At 42.5% G+C, this 20,010-nt stretch overlaps 1 protein-coding gene across 1 annotated transcript in view; it reads left to right on the top strand.

Moving 5' to 3' along the window:
• Window positions 1-20,010, top strand: part of rars1 (arginyl-tRNA synthetase 1) — a 60,353-nt gene that overhangs the window by 13,516 nt on the left and 26,827 nt on the right. The window contains exons 5-11 of the mRNA XM_061739272.1: window positions 1,846-1,946; window positions 2,023-2,144; window positions 3,186-3,306; window positions 4,943-5,072; window positions 9,342-9,446; window positions 12,961-13,139; window positions 14,992-15,102. Coding sequence (XP_061595256.1) covers window positions 1,846-1,946; window positions 2,023-2,144; window positions 3,186-3,306; window positions 4,943-5,072; window positions 9,342-9,446; window positions 12,961-13,139; window positions 14,992-15,102 — 869 coding nt within the window. The remainder of the gene's footprint in view (window positions 1-1,845; window positions 1,947-2,022; window positions 2,145-3,185; window positions 3,307-4,942; window positions 5,073-9,341; window positions 9,447-12,960; window positions 13,140-14,991; window positions 15,103-20,010) is intronic.

Below are 20,010 nucleotides of genomic sequence, written 5' to 3'. Positions count from 1 at the left end.
GGCAGCCTCAGCCGACCTCCCCGGCCCCGGGGACGCGCCGGGATAAATGATCACGCTGCGCTCGCTTGCTCTTGACCCAATTAATCGATCCCTAAAAAAAAAAGGAGAGCGCGGGTGGAGAGGAGAGGGGCGGTGGCCGCCTCTCTCCCTCCAGCCCGCGGCTCAGTGCTCGGGTGATTGCCGGGCGCGCCGGGGCGGCGAGGGGAAGAGCCGGAGCTCCGTCACCCCACGCGTCCGCCGCCAAGATCCCCCAAGTGGATGGGAGCGTGCGTCCGCCTCCGCCGGCCTTCGCAGGCGCAGTGGTACGCGGTCAGCGCGGAGACCTGAGTCCACCGCGCAAGCGGGGGGCTCGACGGAGACGGCACTCCCTTTTCCTCTCACCCCCGCGGGTGAGAGCTGCTGTTTGGGGGGGTGGCGGTTTCTGCGAGGGGTGCGGAGGTCCCCGGGCGGGTCCCGCACGTCGCGACCGGGCGTCCCGACGGTCTGCACTTAATTGGGGGCACGAAGGCTCGAACCCCCCGTTTGCTTGTTTTTATTTGTTTTGCATATTTAAAAGTTCTCCAATGTCAAATAAAGGTTTAATTATTACATTTGAAAGGGTGTACTTGCATTATTATGAAATATTAACATTACATAAGTGCTTATTTTGGTCTCGACAATGTCCACAATAATATCGTTTATCGTCAATAATTTGTGGGACAATATATCGTCCAGCTAAATTTTTTATCGTCCCAGGCCTAGCGTAACCTACGCCGTAGGCTCTGCGTTGGTGTAACTTGGAACCATAAATCAGCCTTTATTCTGGCGAGACCTTTGCAACAACGGACAAGCGAGTGATTATATACATTCACTGAGTGAATATTATGAAAGTAAAATATATATTTCTCGCTAGAAATGTAATCAAAACGAATTTTTATGCAGAAACTAACTCAAAATATTGATTTTATTCACTAAAAAATAAGATATGTCCGCCATGTTTTTTTTTTGGGGGGGGGGGGGGGGGGGGGGGGGGGGGGGATTTTTCTAGCTTTTTTCAGCTAGTCAGCATCTGAAAACTCTCGCTCTGTAGGGCTAGATTGATACACACTAGCCCTCGTTTTCCCCACTCCCCCTAGATGCAAAGAGGAATTGGGACACCACTACCCTCACGGGAACGTGCAAAATTTAGGGGTACTGCTGAAAAGTAGGGGTAGGGGGGGGGATTGGGACTGGGCCAAAAAAGGACTCTCTAGTTCTTCCATGTGTGATTCCTGCAGCCGCTGCGATGACTCTGACTTGGATATGCAGAAGCTTTGAACCTGGACTCATCCATGTGTAGCTTCATGTTTCACTCAGGCTTATTAGGAGTCCAGTCCTCCGTTGTCGGCTCTGCTCCGTGACTACAGTCTGCTGAGATATAACAGGCGTTGGATGCTTGTTTTTTTTCCTTCCCTGTTAAAAATGTTCTGACAGTTTGCTGAAATGCTGCAGTTTGTGCTGGTTAGCCGCTGGATGTTTGACTTGTTCAGCTCCTTTCAGCTGATGATGTGAGCCGACACGTCTGTGCCGTTCCTGCCGTTCATTCTTCAAACTCTACATACCAATCCCGACGGGTTTGTTTTCCCCAGAATGTTGTAGCAGAATTCACATTAATCAACATCCAACCCTCGACTGCAGGGGGAACTTACCGAGTTAACAGAGCTCAAAGATGCTCAGAAACTGTTTCTTTAACTTGAGCAGCAACTCATTCTCATCCCGGTGCTTCAGCAGCCTTTATAGTCAGAACAGAAACACGAAGGAACAAGCAGCGAGTCGGCTTTGTGGGATAATAGATTCTTTTCTTGTTGCTTTTTTGTGTCTGTTCAGGATTCATCAACATCCACCTGAAGAGGATGTTTGTGTCCAAGCTGTTGAGTAACCTGCTGGTTAACGGAGTGCAGCCGCCGCCGCTCGCGTCCAGGAAGAAGGTTTGTCTGCCCGTTTGGACCCAGACTCAGGAAGAGCTGGCTCGTCCTCACAGCTCCCTCTGTGTCTGTCCCTCAGGTGGTGGTGGACTTCTCCTCGCCCAACATCGCCAAAGAGATGCACGTGGGCCACCTGCGCTCCACCATCATCGGGGACAGCATGTGTCGGCTCTTCGAGTTCCTGGGCTACGACGTCCTCAGGTCGGCTCCGCCCCCAAACCACCAACTTTCTATGCAGTTTAAACAACCGAGCATCTCTTTGGGCCAATCCCAATACACCCCCTACTTTCTACCACTAGCCCTAAAAATGAAGCCACAGGCGTAGGTCCTTGTAATCTTCCCTAGGGATTGAGACACCACTTGCTACGTCACTGCGTGGTTTACGTTCGGGTAGGTAAGCGACTGCGTAGTTACGTTTGCACATACGTCACACCATATCAGGAAGCCCAGAGATAAAAGCTGTTTTAATTTCTGCTGTAGCGCTGTTAATATGCCACTTTATTACGTTTTAATATTTTTTCAGGCGTAAAAGTAACCATTAAGATCCCCAACCTGGGCTCAGTTTATCCAAATAACGCCTGTTAAGAAATTTGATCTGATGTTTTCGGGATGAGAAGAGCCGCCGGCTCAGGAGCTGATTTATGGTTCTGCGTTAAATCGACGCAGAGCCTACGGCGTAGGGTACGGCGCAGTTGCCGCGTAACCTACGCCGTAGGCTCTGCGTTGGTGTAACGCAGAACCATAAATCAGCCTTTATTCTGGCGTGATCTTCGCAACAACGGGCAAGTGCGTGATTATGTACATTCACTGAGTGAATATTATGAAAGTAAAATATATATTTCTCGCTAGAAATGTAATCAAAACGCATTTTTATCCAGAAACTAACTCAAAATATTGATTTTATTCACTAAATAGTGAATAATAAGAAATAAGAAATGTCCGCCATGTTTTTTTTGTTTGATTCAGTCTGCAAATGACGACGAAAAGCATTCTGGGAAATTTTTCTAGCCCTCTGTCAGCTAGTGAACATCTGAAAACCCTCGCTCTGAAGGGCTAGATTGATAACCACTAACCCTCGTTTAAGCCACTAACCCTAGATGCAAAGAGGAATTGGGACACCACTACCCTCACGGGAACACGAAAAATTTAGGGGTAGGGATGAAAAGTAGGACTAGTGGGTTTGGGATTGGGCCATAGAGTCAAGGCCTATGAAACAAACAAACTGCTGCGTTGCGTCTGCAGGTTGAACCACGTGGGGGACTGGGGGACGCAGTTCGGCATGCTCATCGCTCACCTACAGGACAAGTTCCCAGACTACCTGACCAGCTCTCCTCCCATCAGCGACCTGCAGGCCTTCTACAAGGTGGGTGTGACAACAAGCAAAGATTTGAGCTTGAGTTATAGCTCAAGCAGGGGTCGGCAACCCAAAATGTTGAAAGAGCCATATTGGACCAAAAACGCAAAAAATTAAAAGTCTTGTATAAGCCTTAGAATGAAGGCAACACATGCTGCATGTTTCTATATTAGTTAGAACTGGGGGAAGATTTTTTTTTTCCATTATGCACTTTGAGAAAAAAGTCGAAATGTCGAGAACAAAGTCGAAATGTCAAGATTAATGTTGAAGTACAATCTTGAGAAAAAAGTCGAAATGTTGAGAAAAAAGTCGAAATGTCGAGAAAAAAGTCGAAATGTCAAGATTAAATTTTGAAGTACAATCTCGAGAAAAAAGTTGAAATGTTGTAAAAAAAAGTCGAAATGTCGAGAAAAAAGTCGAAATGCCGAGAAAAAAGTGGAAATGCCGAGAAAAAAGTCGAAATGTCGAGAAAAAAGTTGAAATGTTGAGAAAAAAGTCATAATTTCGAGAAAAAAGTCGAAATGTTGAGAAAAAAGTCATAATTTCGAGAAAAAAGTCGAAATGTCAAGATTAAATTTTGAAGTACAATCTCGAGAAAAAAGTTGAAATGTTGTAAAAAAAGTCGAAATGTCGAGAAAAAAGTCGAAATGTCGAGAAAAAAGTCGAAATGCCGAGAAAAAAGTCGAAATGTCGAGAAAAAAGTCGAAATGTCGAGAAAAAAGTCATAATTTCGAGAAAAAAGTCGAAATGTTGAGAAAAAAGTCATAATTTCGAGAAAAAAGTCGAAATGTTGAGAAAAAAGTCGAAATGTTGTAAAAAAAAACTCAATGTCGAGAAAAAGTCGAAATGTCGAGAAAAAAGTCGAAATGTTGAGAAAAAAGTCATAATTTCGAGAAAAAAGTCGAAATGTGGAGAAAAAAGTCGAAATCTCAAGATTAAATTTTGAAGTACAATCTCGAGAAAAAAGTTGAAATGTTGTAAAAAAAACTCAATGTCGAGAAAAAAGTCGAAATGTCGAGAAAAAAGTCATAATTTCAAGAAAAAAGTCGAAATGTTGAGATTAAAAAGGAAAGGAAAAAAGAAGAAAAAAAGGAAAAAAAAAAAGGTCAAACATTTTTTTAAAAGCTCCAGGAGCCACTAGGACGGCGCTAAAGAGCCGCATGCGGCTCTAGAGCTGCGGGTTGCTGACCCCTGAGTTAGAGGGGAGAGGAACCTCACAGTCGAGGGACACAGGAGGACATTTGTGTGTTTTTCCAAACTGTGTCCTCTTTTCTCGGACGGGAAATAGAAACAGGCAGAACATATCTGCAGTTGGACTGATATCAAGTGAGATTTGGGTCAAAATTGTACTTCAACATGCAAAGAGTGTAGATTACTATAAAGACTAAATGAAAACCATCTCAAGCAGCTCAAAGTTTTCATGTTAATTTCCTTAGTTCTGCATTAAAAAGGACACTTGGACATCCTTTAAGTATCTAAACTTCTCAAACTTACTTTTCTCCAAACGTCTTCAGTTTAACATGAAATACAGGGGTTAGAATAAGAAATATGCAAATCTCCTGGTAGCTCTGGGGATGTGTGATATTTCTGAGTCTCTGTCCCTCCGTGACGATGGAACTCTCACGTCTGTCTCCTCCTCCGCCAGGAGTCGAAGAAGCGCTTTGACGAGGACGAGGACTTCAAGAAGCGAGCGTACCAGTGCGTCGTGAGACTGCAGAGCAAGGAAGCGGAGTTCATCAAAGCCTGGAACCTCATATGTGACGTTTCTAGGAGAGGTAGGATTTCTCCTCGTCAGCCTGACGCTGAGCAGACCTGACAAGTTCTCACGCTCCCGATCCGAGCCTGCAGGAGCCGAGACGGTTGTGGCACGAGGGGAAAACATTCGTTTTAGGAGAAGAGTAGCACCACATTCATATACAGTACGCAGTTGAATGAAACCGGTGAGCTAAATACATGCAGGAGGAATGCTGTTATCCAAAGAGATCAGTTAAATTTTGCATGATTTCAGACATTTTTTAAGGCCCAATCTCAATACACCCCCTACTTTCTTCCACTAGCCCTCCCTCACTATCACTACCCCTAAAAAAAGGCCTAAAAAATTTTAGGGCACTTGAAATCTTCCCAGGTCTGTCCCAATACTCCCACTACTCCTACTTTCAGCACCACCACTAAAATCAGGAAGCTGAGAGCTAAAAGCTGTTTTAATTTCAGCTGTAGCGCTGTTAATGTGCCACTTTATTAAGTTTTAATATTTTTTCAGGCGTAAAAGTAACCGTTAAGATCCCCAACCTGGGCTCAGTTTATCCAAATAACGCCTGTTAAGAAATTTGACCTGATGTTTTCGGAGAACAGCCGTCGTCCCGGAGCAGCAGCAGCAGCTCACGGCCGGGTCAACCTGCGCCGTCGTCCCGGGGAGAAACCTGCAGCTCTGTGGAGAATTACCGCTGGCTGTAGACAGTTGACAGTTGTAGCTACGCCTGTTAAGAAATTTGCTCCGAAAATGTATGATTTAAGGAGATTTATGGTTCCGCGTTAAATCGACGCAGATCCTACGGTGTAGGGTACGGCGCGCGTCGCCGCGTAACCTACGCCGTAGGCTCTGCGTTGGTGTAACGCGGAACCATAAATCAGCCTTTATTCTGGCGAGGTTTGAAAAAGACTTCACAACAACGGGCAAACGAGTGATTATGTACATTCACTGAGTGAATATTATGAAAGTAAAATATATATTTCTCGCTAGAAATGTAATCAAAACGCATTTCTATGCAGAAACTAACTCAAAATATTGATTTTATTCATAAGAAATGTCTGCCATGTTGTTTTTTTTTTGATTCAGTCGCAAATGACGACGAAAAGCATTCTGGGAAATTTTTAGATTGATACACACTAGCCCTCGATATCCCCACTCCCCCTAGATCAGGGGTCGGCAACCCAAAATATTGAAAGAGCCATATTGGACCAAAAACACAAAAAACAAATATGTCTGGAGCCGCAAAAAATGTAAAGTCTTGTATCAGCCTTAGAATGAAGGAACACATGCTGCATGTTTCTATATTAGTTTTTTTTTCATTATGCACTTCGAGAAAAAAGTCGAAATGTCGAGATAAATGTTGAAGTACAATCTTGAGACAAAAGTCGAAATGTTGAGAAAAAAATCGAAATATTGAGAAAAAAGTCGAAATTTCGAGAAAAAAGTAGAAATGTCAAAAGTCCAAATGTCGAGAAAAAAGTCGAAATGTCGAGAAAAAAGTCCAAATGTTGAGAAAAAAGTCGAAATTTTGAAAAAGTCGAAATATCGAGATTAAAAAGGAAAGGAAAAAGTAAGAAAAAAGAGAAAAAAAGGAAAAAAGAAGAAAAAAATAGAAAAAAAAGAAGAAAGAAAAGGAAAAAAGAGAAAAAAAAGAATAAAAAAAAAGGTCAAACATTTTTGAAAAAGCTCCAGGAGCCACTACGGCGGCGCTAAAGAGTCGCATGCGGCTCCAGAGCTGCGGGTTGCCGACTCCTGCTCTAGATGAAAAGAGGAATTGGGACACCACTACCCTCACGGGAACGCGCAAAATTTAGGGGCTGAAAAGTAGGGGTAGTGGGAGTATTGGGATAGGGTCTTAATCTGATCGACCTACGGTGGGCGTGTTCAGAAACCAGTGGGTCACATGACTGATTGCTTTGTCAGTAGTTTTCTTTTAAGTCTTTGTCCACAACCTTGTCTTCTTGCTTGTATTAGACTTTGTTCCTGTGGACACGTCTGACCAGGAAGCTCAAAGGTTTTGACTCGGGTTGATTACCGTCTTGGCTGAAGATCAGAAATCTGATCGGCCTAATCTTTAACCGGTTCTTCTCCGGTTCAGGAGTAGACGGCGTCTCGGCCGTCAGACTCAGCAGCTACAATGTTCCCCATCAGAAAAACACCCAATCAAATCCAATCAGGGTTTTAATTCGGGCTAGGATAATTAAAAGTTGAGGTAGAGTTTTGGTTTTGGAAGTTGAAGCAGCAGTGGGGAGAGAACGGTTGCTTTAATGGGAGCTGACACCTCGCAGCACAATCAGGTTGGCTTTTTTCAGTCTGATTGATGAATAATTAGCAGCGGCTGCTGTTGATCAATCCCGTTTGCTCTGGTGTTTGCAAGCGCTGGTCGATGCTGCAGCGGCTGTGTGTCCACAAGCATCAACCGCCATCTGCATCAATATTCCTACATCTATAGAAAAACCACAGAGCAGAGACCGTTTATAGAAAAAACCACAGAGCAGAGAGCGTTTATAGAAAAACCACAGAGCAGAGAGAGCGTTTATAGAAAAACCACAGAGCAGAGGAGCGTTTATAGAAAAAACCACAGAGCAGAGAGCGTTTATAGAAAAACCACAGAGCAGAGGACCGTTTACCTGCACAGGTTCCAACTGTTTGCTCTCTTTGTTTTCGTAAACATTCATGCCTTTTAATGATAAACCATGTTTAACCCTTGTGCTGTGTTTGGAGTGAAGGAAGGAAGGAAGGAAGAAGGAAGGAAGAAGGAAGGAAGGAAGGAAGGAAGGAAGGAAGGAAGGAAGGAAGGAAGGAAGGAAGAGGAAGGAAGGAAGGAAGGAAGGAAGGAAGGAAGGAAGGAAGGAAGAAGGAAGGAAAGGAAGGAAGGAAGGAAGGAAGGAAGGAAGGAAAGAAGGAAAGGAAGGAAGGAAGGAAGGAAGGAAGGAAGGAAGGAAGGAAGGAAGGAAGGAAGGAAGGAAGGAAGGAAGGAACGGAAGGAAGGAAGGAAAGGAAGGAAGGAGGAAGGAAGGAAGGAAGGAAGGAAGGAAGGAAGGAAGGAAGGAAGGAAGGAAGGAAGGAGGAAGGAAGGAAGGAAGGAGGGAGGGAGGGAGGGAGGGAGGAGGGAGGGAGGGAGGGAGAGGGAGGGAGGAGGAGAAAAGATGGAAGGAAGGAAGAAAAGGAGAAAAGATGGAAGGAAGGAAGAAAAGGAGATAAGATGGAAGGAAGGAAGAAAGGAGAAAAGATGGAAGGAAGGAAGAAAGGAGAAAAGATGGAAGGAAGGAAGAAAGGAGAAAAGATGGAAGGAAGGAAGAAAGGAGAAAAGATGGAAGGAAGGAAGAAGGAGAAAGATGGAAGGAAGGAAGGAAAGGAGAAAAGATGGAAGGAAGGAAGAAAGTAGGAAAGAAGGAAGTAAAGAAGAAGGAAGGAAGGAAGTTGGAAAGGGAGTAAGGAAGGAAGGAAGGAGGAAGAGAAGAAAAGAAGAAGTAAGGAAGGAAGTAGGAAAGGGAGAAAGGAAGGAATAAGGAAGTAAAGAAGAAAGGAAGGAAAGAAGTAAGAAGGAAGGAGGAAGAAAGGAAGGGAGAAAAGATGGAAGGTAAGGAAGTGAGGGAAGAAGGGAGAAAAGATGGAAGGAAGGAAAGAAGGGGAGGCGAAGAAGGAAGGAATGGAAAAAATAAGAAAAGAAGGAAGGAAAAGCAAGAAGGTAATAAGGAACGAATGACGAAAGGGGATGTAGGAATGAAATAGGGAGTAAAGGAGGGTAAAAAAGGAGGAAAAGAGGAAAAGAAGAGGAAGGAGGGAGGCAGGAGGGAAGAATTGTGTCATTTTGACCCAAAAGACAACACAAGGGTTACGGTGGTTCCAGGGTCCAAACAGGTGCCTGATTCAAGAATAAAGGGGTTTAAAAAGGGTCTGAACAGACTGATTTGGCCAAAAACAGGAGATCAAATCAAACAAAACATACAGAGACGAGAAACTTAAAACTTTTAAAACTTTATGCTTTACGACTGAGTAAAAGCTCTAATGTTGGGTGTTTGGGCCGTTACTGATGTTCTGGCAGGTGGCAGATCTGTACAGACTTAACGAGTCCTCATCTGTTTTTCTATCCGAACGTACATAAACGGATTTTTACTGGACATTTGCAATGAAAAGGCAATGTTTGCCTGATCTAGGACGGGGAGGCATGTTGGGCTCCATCTACTCTGTTTACAACTTATTTTGCAACACCTGCAACGAGCAGCGGTCTTAAACGCACAAGTTAAAGAGGCTGGCAATTGATTTGCTTTTTTGATTTTGCCTTTTTCAGAGTTTCAGAGGGTTTACAACTGTCTGGACATCCAGATCATGGAGAGAGGGGAGTCGTACTACCAGGACCTGATGACGGAGGTGGTGAAGGAGTTCGAGGACAAAGGTCGGCATGAGGGAGGGTTAAGTTTAGGATGTGAAGCTTCCTGTTCAGTGTTGTCGGTAAAGTTTGACTCAACTTCTGCTTTTGCTCTCAGTGTTTTAGATATCACATGATGTCTGAGAATCTAGTCTTTTGGTTTTTTTAAATTCATTTTTGTTTATATTTTAACCCTTGTGCTGTTTTCGGGTCAAGGAAGGAAGGAAGGAGAGAAGAAAGGATGGAGGAAGAAGGATGGAGGAAGGAAGGATGAAGGAAGGAAGGAGGAGGAAGGAAGGAGGAAGGAAGGATGGAGGAAGGAAGGATGAAGGAAGGAAGGAAGGAAGGAAGGAAGGAAGGAAGGAAGTAAGAAGGAAGGAAGATAAGAAGGAAGGAAGATAAGAAGGAAAGGAAATAGAAGGAAGGAAGACGAAAGAAGATAGGAAGGAAGGAAGGAAAGAAAGAAAGAAAAAAAGGGAAAGAGAAGGAAGGAAGGAAAGGAGAAAATGAGGGGAGGAAAGAAGGAAGGAAGGGAGAAAAGAAGGAAGGAAGGGAGAAAAGGGGAAGAAGGAAGGAGAGAGCAGGAGGAAAGGAAGGAAAGAGAAAGGAAAAAGAAAGGAAGGAAGAAATATAAGAAGGAAGGAAGGAGGAAGGAAGGAAGAAAGATAAGAAGGAAGGAAGGAAGGAAGGAAGAAAGATAGGAAGGAAGGAAGGAAGAAGAAGATAAGAAGGAAGGAAGGAAGAAAGATAAGAAGGAAGGAAGGAAGGAAGGAAGAAAGACGGAAGAAAGATAAGAAGGAAGGAAGAAAGATAGGAAGGAAGGAAGGAAGGAAGAAAGATAAGAAGGAAGGAAGAAAGATAAGAAGGAAGGAAGGAAGGAAGGAAGGAAGGAAGAAAGATAAGGAGGAAGGAAGAAAGATAAGAAGGAAGGAAGGAAGAAAGATAAGAAGGAAGGAAGGAAGAAAGATAGGAAGGAAGGAAGATAAGAAGGAAGAAAGATAGGAAGGAAGGAAGAAAGGAAGGAAGGAAGAAAGATAAGAAGGAAGGAAGGAAGGACGGAAGAAAGATAAGAAGGAAGGAAGGAAGGAAGGAAGGAAGGAAGAAAGAAAGATAGGAAGGAAGGAAGGAAGGAAGAAAGATAAGAAGGAAGGAAGGAAGAAAGATAAGAAGGAAGGAAGGAAGAAAGATAAGAAGGAAGGAAGGAAGGAAGGAAGGAAGGAAGGAAGGAAGGAAGGAAGGAAGGAAGGAAGGAAGAAAGATAAGGAGGAAGGAAGGAAGAAAGATAAGAAGGAAGGAAGGAAGGAAGGAAGATAAGAAGGAAGGAAGGAAGAAAGATAGGAAGGAAGGAAGATAAGAAGGAAGGAAGGAAGAAAGATAGGAAGGAAGGAAGAAAGATAAGAAGGAAGAAAGATAGGAAGGAAGGAAGGAAGGAGGAAGATAAGAAGGAATGAAGGAAGAAAGATAAGAAGGAATGAAGGAAGAAAGATAAGAAGGAAGGAAGGAAGGAAGGAAGGAAGGAAGGGAAGGAAGGAAGGAAGAAGATAAGGAGGAAGGAAGGAAGAAAGATAAGAAGGAAGGAAGGAAGAAAGATAAGAAGGAAGGAAGGAAGAAAGATAAGAAGGAAGGAAGGAAGGAAGAAGGAAAGATAAGGAGGAAGGAAGAAAGATAAGAAGGAAGGAAGGAAGGAAGGAAGAAAGATAAGGAGGAAGGAAGGAAGAAAGATAAGAAGGAAGGAAGGAAGGAAGATAGGAAGGAAGGAAGATAAGAAGGAAGGAAGATAGGAAGGAAGGAAGGAAGATAAGAAGGAATGAAGGAAGAAAGATAGGAAGGAAGGAAGATAAGAAGGAAGGAAGGAAGAAAGATAGGAAGGAAGGAAGAAAGATAAGAAGGAAGAAAGATAGGAAGGAAGGAAGGAAGATAAGAAGGAATGAAGGAAGAAAGATAGGAAGGAAGGAAGATAAGAAGGAAGGAAGGGAAGAAAGATAGGAAGGAAGGAAGAAAGATAAGAAGGAAGAAAGATAGGAAGGAAGGAAGGAAGATAAGAAGGAATGAAGGAAGAAAGATAGGAAGGAAGGAAGGAAGGAAGAAAGATAAGAAGGAAGGAAGGAAGAAAGATAAGAAGGAAGGAAGGAAGAAAGATAAGAAGAAGGAAGGAAGGAAGGAAGGAAGAAAGATAAGGAGGAAGGAAGGAAGAAAGATAAGAAGGAAGGAAGGAAGAAAGATAGGAAGGAAGGAAGAAAGATAAGAAGGAAGAAAGATAGGAAGGAAGGAAGGAAGGAAGATAAGAAGGAATGAAGGAAGAAGATAAGAAGGAAGAAAGATAGGAAGGAAGGAAGGAAGAAAGATAGGAAGGAAGGAAGGAAGGAAGGAAGGAAGAAGATAAGAAGGAAGGAAGGAAGAAAGATAAGAAGGAATGAAGAAAGATAAGAAGGAAGGAAGGAAGAAAGATAAGAAGAAGGAAGGAAGAAAGATAAGAAGGAAGGAAGGAAGATTAAAGGAAGGAAGGAGGAAGAAAGATAAGGACGGAAGGAAGGAAGAAAGATAAGAAGGAAGTAAGGAAGGAAGGAAGGAAGAAAGAAAGATAAGAAGGAAGTAAGGAAGGAAGGAAGGAGGAAAGAAAGATAAGAAGGAAGGAAGGAAGAAAGATAGGAAGGAAGGAAGAAAGATAAGAAGGAAGGAAGGAAGAAAGATAAGAAGGAAGGAAGGAAGAAAGATAAGAAGGAAGGAAGGAAGAAAGATAAGAAGGACGGAAGAAAGATAGGAAGGAAGGAAGAAAGATCAGGAAGTCACCGGAAGGCAGGAAGGAAGAAAGATAAGAAGGACGGAAGAAAGATAGGAAGGAACGCGAAGGAACGAACTGATACGACAGGAAGGAAGGAAGAAAGATAAGCATGAGAAGTAAGAAAGAAAGATAAGAAGGAAGGAAGAAAGAAAGATAAGAAGGAAGGAAGAAAGAAGATAAGAAGGAAGGAAGAAAGATAGGAAGGACGGAAGAAAGAGATAGGACCAGGACGGAAGGAAGGAAGGAAGAAAGATAAGAAGGAAGGAAGAAATGAGCCAGAAAGAAAGGAGGAAGGAAAAAGAAAGAAAGGGAAAAGAGAAGGAAGAAGAGGGAAAAGAGAAGGAAGAAGGAAAGGAGAAAATGAGGGGAGGAAAGAAGGGAAGGAAGGGAGAAAAGAAGGAAGGAAGGGAGAAAAGAGGAAGGGAGGAAGGAAGGAGAGAGCAGGAGGAAAGAAGGACAGGAGAATTAGGTCATTTTGACCCAAAAACAGTACAAGTTAATATTTTGTAGACTTTGTAAAGTCTAACCTGTAGTTCCTCAGGTTCCACCACCAGGAGGAGCTATTGTTCCATTAATGTCCTCTAAAATCCTTCCAACTTGGTTGTTCCTGTCTGTTTTTTGGGGGGGGGGATTTACGGAGTTACTATTTCCATTTCTACTCAAATAATGCCCTTATTATTACTACTCTCATTTTAATTTGTCTCCTCTCTTTCCCCCCACTCCTCCTTCTTTCTGTCCGTCCGTCTGTCCCTTCCTCAGGCCTGGCGGAGCTGGACGAGGGCCGTAAGATCGTGTTTGCTCCGGGTCAGTCTGTCCCGCTCACCATCGTCAAGTCTGACGGCGGCTACACCTACGACACGTCGGACCTGGCGGCGCTGCACCAGCGCCTCTTCAAGGAGAAGGCCGACATCATCATCTACGTCACAGACAGCGGACAGGTGGGTGGAGGAAAAAAAGGAAACAAAGTGCATAAACAGTCCCAATCTCTGCCAGACTTCTGATTTCCTGGTTTATTGCGCTTCAATTGAAAGGAAAAAGATGGCATCAAAGGTTTTTTTTTTCAATTTCCTTGATACTTTCAAATTCTCTTTTGTAGGAAATTAAATCTTCTGCTTGTTAAATGTAACTCGATGAAGGTTTTCATCTGTGAACATAAGAAGGTACCAGACTTTATCAGCATCTGTTTTAACTCGATGCCAGAAGTAAATTTTTTCATGCAAATGCTTAAAATTGATCATTTCCTTTCATCTGATAAAAGAAAATAACTTCATTAAACGCAAGTTAAACTCTTCATATGTTTCTGACAGCAAGCTGGGGTAACAAACTCTCAGATGTTTGGCCACACTGACGTTGCAGTACCGTCGAGGAGTTCCTCACTTCTGCAGCCCGCGGTGAACTGCGTGCCACATTTGCCTCGGAAACAAGAGGCCGTTTTAAATTAATCATCCCCTGCTGCTCGTCTTCTTAAACTCACCGGACGATCGTTTCTGCACAGAAACCTGCACATGAACCTGTATTCTGTTTTTTTACATAAATGGACGCAAAGTGTTCTGAATTGTCAACATTTTGATCATTTACTCCTTGTACTGTCTTCGGGTCAAAAATTACCTAATTCTCCTTCCTTCTTTCCTCCTGCTCTCTTCCTTCTTCCTTCCTTCCTTCCTTCCTCCTTCATTCCTTCCTTTTTCCCTTCTTTCCTTCCTTCCTTCCTTCCTTCCTTCCTTCCTTTCCTTCCTTCCTTCCTTCCTTCCTTCCTTCCTTCCTTCCTTCCTTCCTTCCTTCCTTCCTTCCTTCCTTCTTTCCTTCCTTCCCTTCCTTCCTTCCTTCCTTCTTTCCTCCTTCTTTTTTCCCTTCCTTCTTTCCTCCTGTTCCTTCCTTCCTTCCTTCCTTCCTTCCTTCCTTCCTTCTTTTTTCCCTTCCTTCTTTTCCTCCTGGTCTCTTCCTTCCTCCTTCCTTCTCTTCCTTCCTTCCTTCCTTCCTTCCTTCTTTTTCCCTTCCTTCTTTCCTCCTGCTCTCTCCTCCTTCCTTCCTTCCTTCCTTTTTCCCTTCTTTCCTTCCTTCCTTCCTTTTCCCCTTCCTTCCTTCCTTCCTGCCTTCCTTCCTTCCTTCCTTCCTTCCTTCCTTCCTTCTTTTTCCCTTCCTTCTTTCCCTCCTGCTCTCTCCTCCTTCCTTCCTTCCTTCCTTCCTTCCTTCCTTCCTTCCTTCCTTCCTTCCTTTTCCCCTTCCTTCCTTCCTTCTTCCTTCCTTCCTTCTTCCTTCCTTTCCTTCCTTCCTTCCTTCCTTCCTTCTTTCTTTCCTTCTTTCCTTCCTTCCTTCTTTCCTTCCTTCTTTTTTTCCCTTCCTTCTTTCCTCTGGTCTCTCCTTCCTTCCTTCCTTCCTTCCTTCCTTCTTTTTTTCCTTCCTTCCTTCCTTCCTTCCTTCCTTCCTTCCTTCCTTCCCTTCCTTCCTTCCTTCCTTCCTTCCTTCCTTCCTTCCTTCCTTCCTTCCTTCCTTCTTTTCTCCCTTCCTTCCTTCTTTCCTCCTTCCTTCCTTCCTTCCTTCCTTCCTTCCTTCCTTCCTTCCTTCCTTCCTTCCTTCCTTCCTTCCTTCCTTCCTTCCTTTCCTTCCTTCTTCTCTTCCTCCTTCCTTGACCCAAAGACAGCACAAGGGTTAAAGCCGTTAAACTGTCGTATGTCCACAGAGTGGATCTACTCCGTCCACCGGTCCGATGTGTTGCAGGAAATGAGAACCGGGAGCTGAACCTTGACCTTGACAGTGACACGGCGTTAAAAGTGCAACTTTCTCCCTCAGGCAATGCACTTTCAGTTGGTGTTTGCTGCGGCTCAGAAGATCGGCTGGTACAACCCCCAGGTGACCCGCGTGGAGCACGCGGGCTTTGGCGTGGTGCTCGGAGAGGACAAGTGAGTGTTCACTGAACAGCCATGTCATTGCTTCAAATCCCTCCCTATCCCCCCGACGCCACACTCATTCTCCAGATATTTGTCCAGATGCTTCATTGTTTTTCACCTATTTCAGCTACAGACTCTAAATAAAGTCAGTCAGCGAGGTTGATGCTGCTTTTTGAGTCGGTTGAAGCCGACCCCTAGTCCTACTTTTCATCCCTACCCCCTAAATTTTGCACGTTCCCGTGAGGGTAGTGGTGTCCCAATTCCTCTTTTCATCTAGGGGTAGTTGCTTAAACGAGGGCTAGTGTGTATGAATCTGGCCCTACAGAACGAGGGTTTTCAGATGTTCACTAGCTGACCGAGGGCTAGAAAAATTTCCCAGAATGCTTTACGTCTTCATTTGCAGACTGAATAAAAAAAAACAAAAAACATGGCGGACATTTCTTATTTTTTAGTGAATAAAATCAATATTTTGAGTTAGTTTCTGCATAAAAATGCATTTTGATTACATTTCTAGCGAGAAAAATAATATTTTTACTTTCATAATATTCACTCAGTGAATGTACATAATCACCTCGTTTGCCCGTTGTTGCGAAGTCTTTTTCAGACCTCTCGCCAGAATAAAGGCTGATTTATGGTTCCGCGTTACACCAACGCAGAGCCTACGGCATAGGTTACGCGGGCAACGCGCGCCGTACCCTACGCCTTAGGCTCTGCGTCGATTTAACGCGGAACCATAAATCAGCTCCCGAGCCGGCGGCTCTTCTCATCCCGAAAACATCGGATCAAATTTCTTAACAGGCGTTATTTGGATAAACCGAGCCCAGGTTGGGGACCTTAACGGTTACTTTTATGCCTGGAAAAAATATTAAAACTTAATAAAGTGTGGCATATTAACAGCGCCTACAGCGGAAATTAAAACAGCTTTTAGCTCTGGGCTTCCTGATATGGTGTGACGTATGTGCAAACGTAACTACGCAGTCGCTTACGTACCCGAACGTAAACCACACAGTGACGGAGCAAGATGTGTCCCAATCCCTAGGGAAGATTACAAGGGCCCTACTCATTTTTAGGGCTAGTGGTAGAAAGTAGGGGGTGTGTTGGGATTGGCCCAAGGAGCCCGGAGAGTTGCATATATATATTCAATCAAGCAATAATTTACCAAAATGATCTCTAGAACATTTATTTCCTGGATGTCATTTCACCTTGAATTCTTTCTTTTGGGACTGACCAGACCCTTAAAACCAATCTCCCTTTAAAATAACTTGTTTGGGAATAGGTTTGAATGAATTGTTTAGAAGTTTCTACCCTTTGAAATAATCCCTTTTAATCTCTTAAATCCTTGAGATAAAAGTTTCCTCAAACACAACAAAGACATGAATCCGTCAGATTTGGTCATTTGAGTCTTTATTAAACTGACGCAAGAACTAATGAAATCTAGCAGAAGCTTACCCTGTAAATGTTTCATATATGACGTTATTGATCTCTTATTTTGCAGAGGACATTTAATCCGCTCTTCCTTAAAATGTCGCTTCACTTAATTGAAGTTTGCAGACTTTTGTTTATACCAAAACACCAATCGGAGATCTGAATTTTGACTGGTCCATCGCAACACCTTCGTTCCTTGTTGCTCCTGCAGACGGTCGTAGATCTGCTGGTGTGGTTGGATCATTTTCAGCCCAGATTTAGGCGGAATCACGTTTGTCTCAGGAATACTTGGACATAGAGACGGTCTGTGGTCCACTGTGTGGTGTTTTATCCAATCATTGGGTTATGCACAGTACTCAAGATGAGGGGGGATGGCATCCCCCCCTGAAAATAAAAATGGTCAAAATCATCCCCCCTGTTAAAACTGCCATCCCCCCTTTCCATCCCTTATGTCATTTCATCAATGAATGTGGTTTTTACTGCTATTTCAACATTTAGAGTCATCATCAGAAAAATAACACCAGAAAAATGTGACAATTTTAACCTGTTTCAAGTAAATTTTCACCTGAAATAAGTAGAAAAATCTGCCAGTGGGACAAGATTTATCTTCTTATTACAAGCAAAAAAATCTTGTTCCACTGGCAGATTTTTCTACTTATTTCAAGTGAAAATCTACTTGAAACAGGCGAAAATTGTTGTTTTTTCCAGTGATGAGACTTGTTTTAAGTGTAATAAGATTTTTTTACTAAAATGAGACATTTTAACTAGAAATAGGACAAATATTCTTGTTAAGATTTTGAGTTTTTGCAGTGATCCATTTTAACTCGAGTACTGGTTATGCATCATGATTAAACATCTCTGCTTTGGTCGGACAAGTGATCTCTTTTTAAAGCTCTTTACTGATGTCTTTTCTCCTTGGCGTTGCGTTATCAAACACTTGAATGCTCCAGAACAGAAAGCTTTCTTTGTTCTCACATTGCCTCTGCAGTCTCTTATTTATTTATAAAGGACCTTTCTTTGTCCATTTACGGTTACAATAAGCTCGTTTTATGACCTGGAAAAGACCAGATAAATGTTCTATTTTATTATTTTTATTTAGAAATGGAATAGAAAGAGGAGGTATTTAATTTTGTTTCTCTGTTCATATCAAATAGACTCCAGTTAGCTGAACTCGGAAAAGGAAGAAAAGAGACCTTGTGTCAGTGGGGTGTGTTTTTTTTGCAACAATTGTTGCTATGGGAAACGATATCTGGGCCAAAACTTTGTCAGGAACATTGAAAGATCAAGATTATTCCAAAACAATCCAGCTCCCTGATAGTTTTAGCAGGCTGATGGATGTGAGTATGACTGAGGAGGCCCGACGTGGCGGAGAGGGACCAAACTGTGACTATTAACACTTTATCGCCTCTGCAAATCACCGTCGTCATCAATAAAGTTCCTCACCACGTAGAAACCATCTGCACATCCTTTACTGTTTCTTTATCACCTGTTTAGTTTTACCTCCCGTTTCCTCTGCTTCTGCTCTCCTCCGTGACTTTAAAGCAAAGAGGCACAAAACACTGCAGAGCTGACTAGGCCTGTGTTTGAAAACATCCATTTCCCAATTCTAAATCGATTCTCATATTAATTCCTAAAAAATCGATTCATATGTCTAAAGATCGATTCTTTCTTTCTTTCTTTCTTTCTTTCTTTCTTTCTTTCTTTCTTTCTTTCTTTTTCTTTCTTTCTTTCCTTTCTTTCTTTCTTTCTTTCCTTTCTTTCTTTTCTTTCTTTCTTTCTTTTCTTTCTTTCTTCTTTCTTTCTTTCTTTCTTTTCTTTCTTTCTTTCTTTCTTTCTTTCTTTCTTTCTTTCTTTCTTTCTTTCTTTCTTTCTTTCTTTTCTTTCTTTCTTTCTTTCTTCTTTCTTTCTTCTTTCTTTCTTTCTTTTCTTTCTTTCTTCTTTCTTTCTTTCTTTCTTTCTTTCTTTCTTTCTTTCTTTCTTCTCTTTCTTTCTTTCTTTTCTTTCTTTTCCTTTCTTTCTTTCTTTCTTTCTTTCTTTCTTTCTTTCTTTTCTTTTCTTTCTTTCTTTCTTTCTCTTCTTTCTTTCTTTCTTTCTTTCTTTCTTTCTTTCTTTCTTTCTTTCTTTCTCTTCTTTCTTTCTTTCTTTTCTTTCTTTCTTTCTTTCTTTCTTTCTTCTTTCTTTCTTTCTTTCTTTTCTTTCTTTCTTTCTTTCTTTCTTTCTTTCTTTCATGTTTTTTTTGTCATCATTACATTACAACTTTTGGTTATTTTTTTTGTTTATCCCCAAAAAAAAGGAATGTTTTGTTGGACAGGGAGAATAACTGGTGCCATGTTTTAGCCTTTAAATATGTTTAAAGGTATGAAACCATTAAAGTGTTAGGTTAAAATTGCATAAATTGTCTATTTTTCATTACTTTATATACTTTTTTGGGGTTACATTTTGCTGATTGGTCCTTACAGCATCATTAGCTGCCAATACTTGCTGTTGAATCTCAATATAATACTAGTAGTAATATTTTGCAACAACTACAGTACAGTCATATAATTCATGCAACAGCTCAAAAAACAGTTTTAATAACACTAACCCAAATCAATATCGGAATCGGATCGAATCAAATCTTGATAATCGATTCTGAATCTTAAGAATCGCATTTGAATCGATCCCCAGCCCCTAGAGCTGATGGACGTAAACGTTCTGCAGGAGTCGACCCGCGGCAGCACCGGGCGTCACCTTCTTCTTCCTCCTCGTCAACCACGCCGCGTCGCTCTTTGTGTCGTCGGCCTCACTGTTGTTTTCCCTCTAATCCTCCGTCCGGAGAAACGGGGGGCTGAGCGCCGGCCAGGCGCTGACATTCTGCTTCAGAGGGCCGTATCTCAGCGCTGCTTAAATGCCCCGGGATAACCTGAGGGGGAGCATAAATTAGCTCCACAAATGCCCCGCGCTACACCGATCTCCATTAGAAATTTATCACACTCTTTACATAATCACTCATCCGGACAACAAGCGTTTACGGCGACCCACAGTGGGAGCTGTTAGCTCTGCGGCCGGACGGGGAGACACCAGGAGGCTTCGTTTGATTTACTAGATTGTAGAAAATGTGTCGCCCCTGAGGCGTAAGAAGGCAGAGGTAATCTAATACTTTGTTGTCATGGTAACTATAGGCAGTACTCGAGTTGTAAAAATAAAATCAGGGCGGATGTGGATTTTATCATATGGGGACAGATAATTTGTGCTGATTACAAATAATATAAAATAGCAGTGACCAAAACACCTGCAGAAATACTGCAGGAATGACATAGCAGCAGTTAAATGCAGCCTTCTGTAAGCTTTAAATATCCACTGGGCTTACATCAAATACATCAAAACACAACAATAAAAAACACTTTTCTGAACTTATCAATATGACTCCTGTCCTTCACAGGATAAGTAACATGGATCACTGCAAAAACTCACAATCTTAAAACAAGAATATTTGTCTTATTTCTAGTTAAAATGT

Source organism: Cololabis saira, chromosome 14 (genome assembly GCF_033807715.1).
Source record: "Cololabis saira isolate AMF1-May2022 chromosome 14, fColSai1.1, whole genome shotgun sequence".
In the NCBI taxonomy this organism is placed as follows: domain Eukaryota; kingdom Metazoa; phylum Chordata; class Actinopteri; order Beloniformes; family Belonidae; genus Cololabis; species Cololabis saira.
Note: the sequence above shows the minus strand (reverse complement) of the source record. Positions and strands in the feature narration are given on the sequence as shown.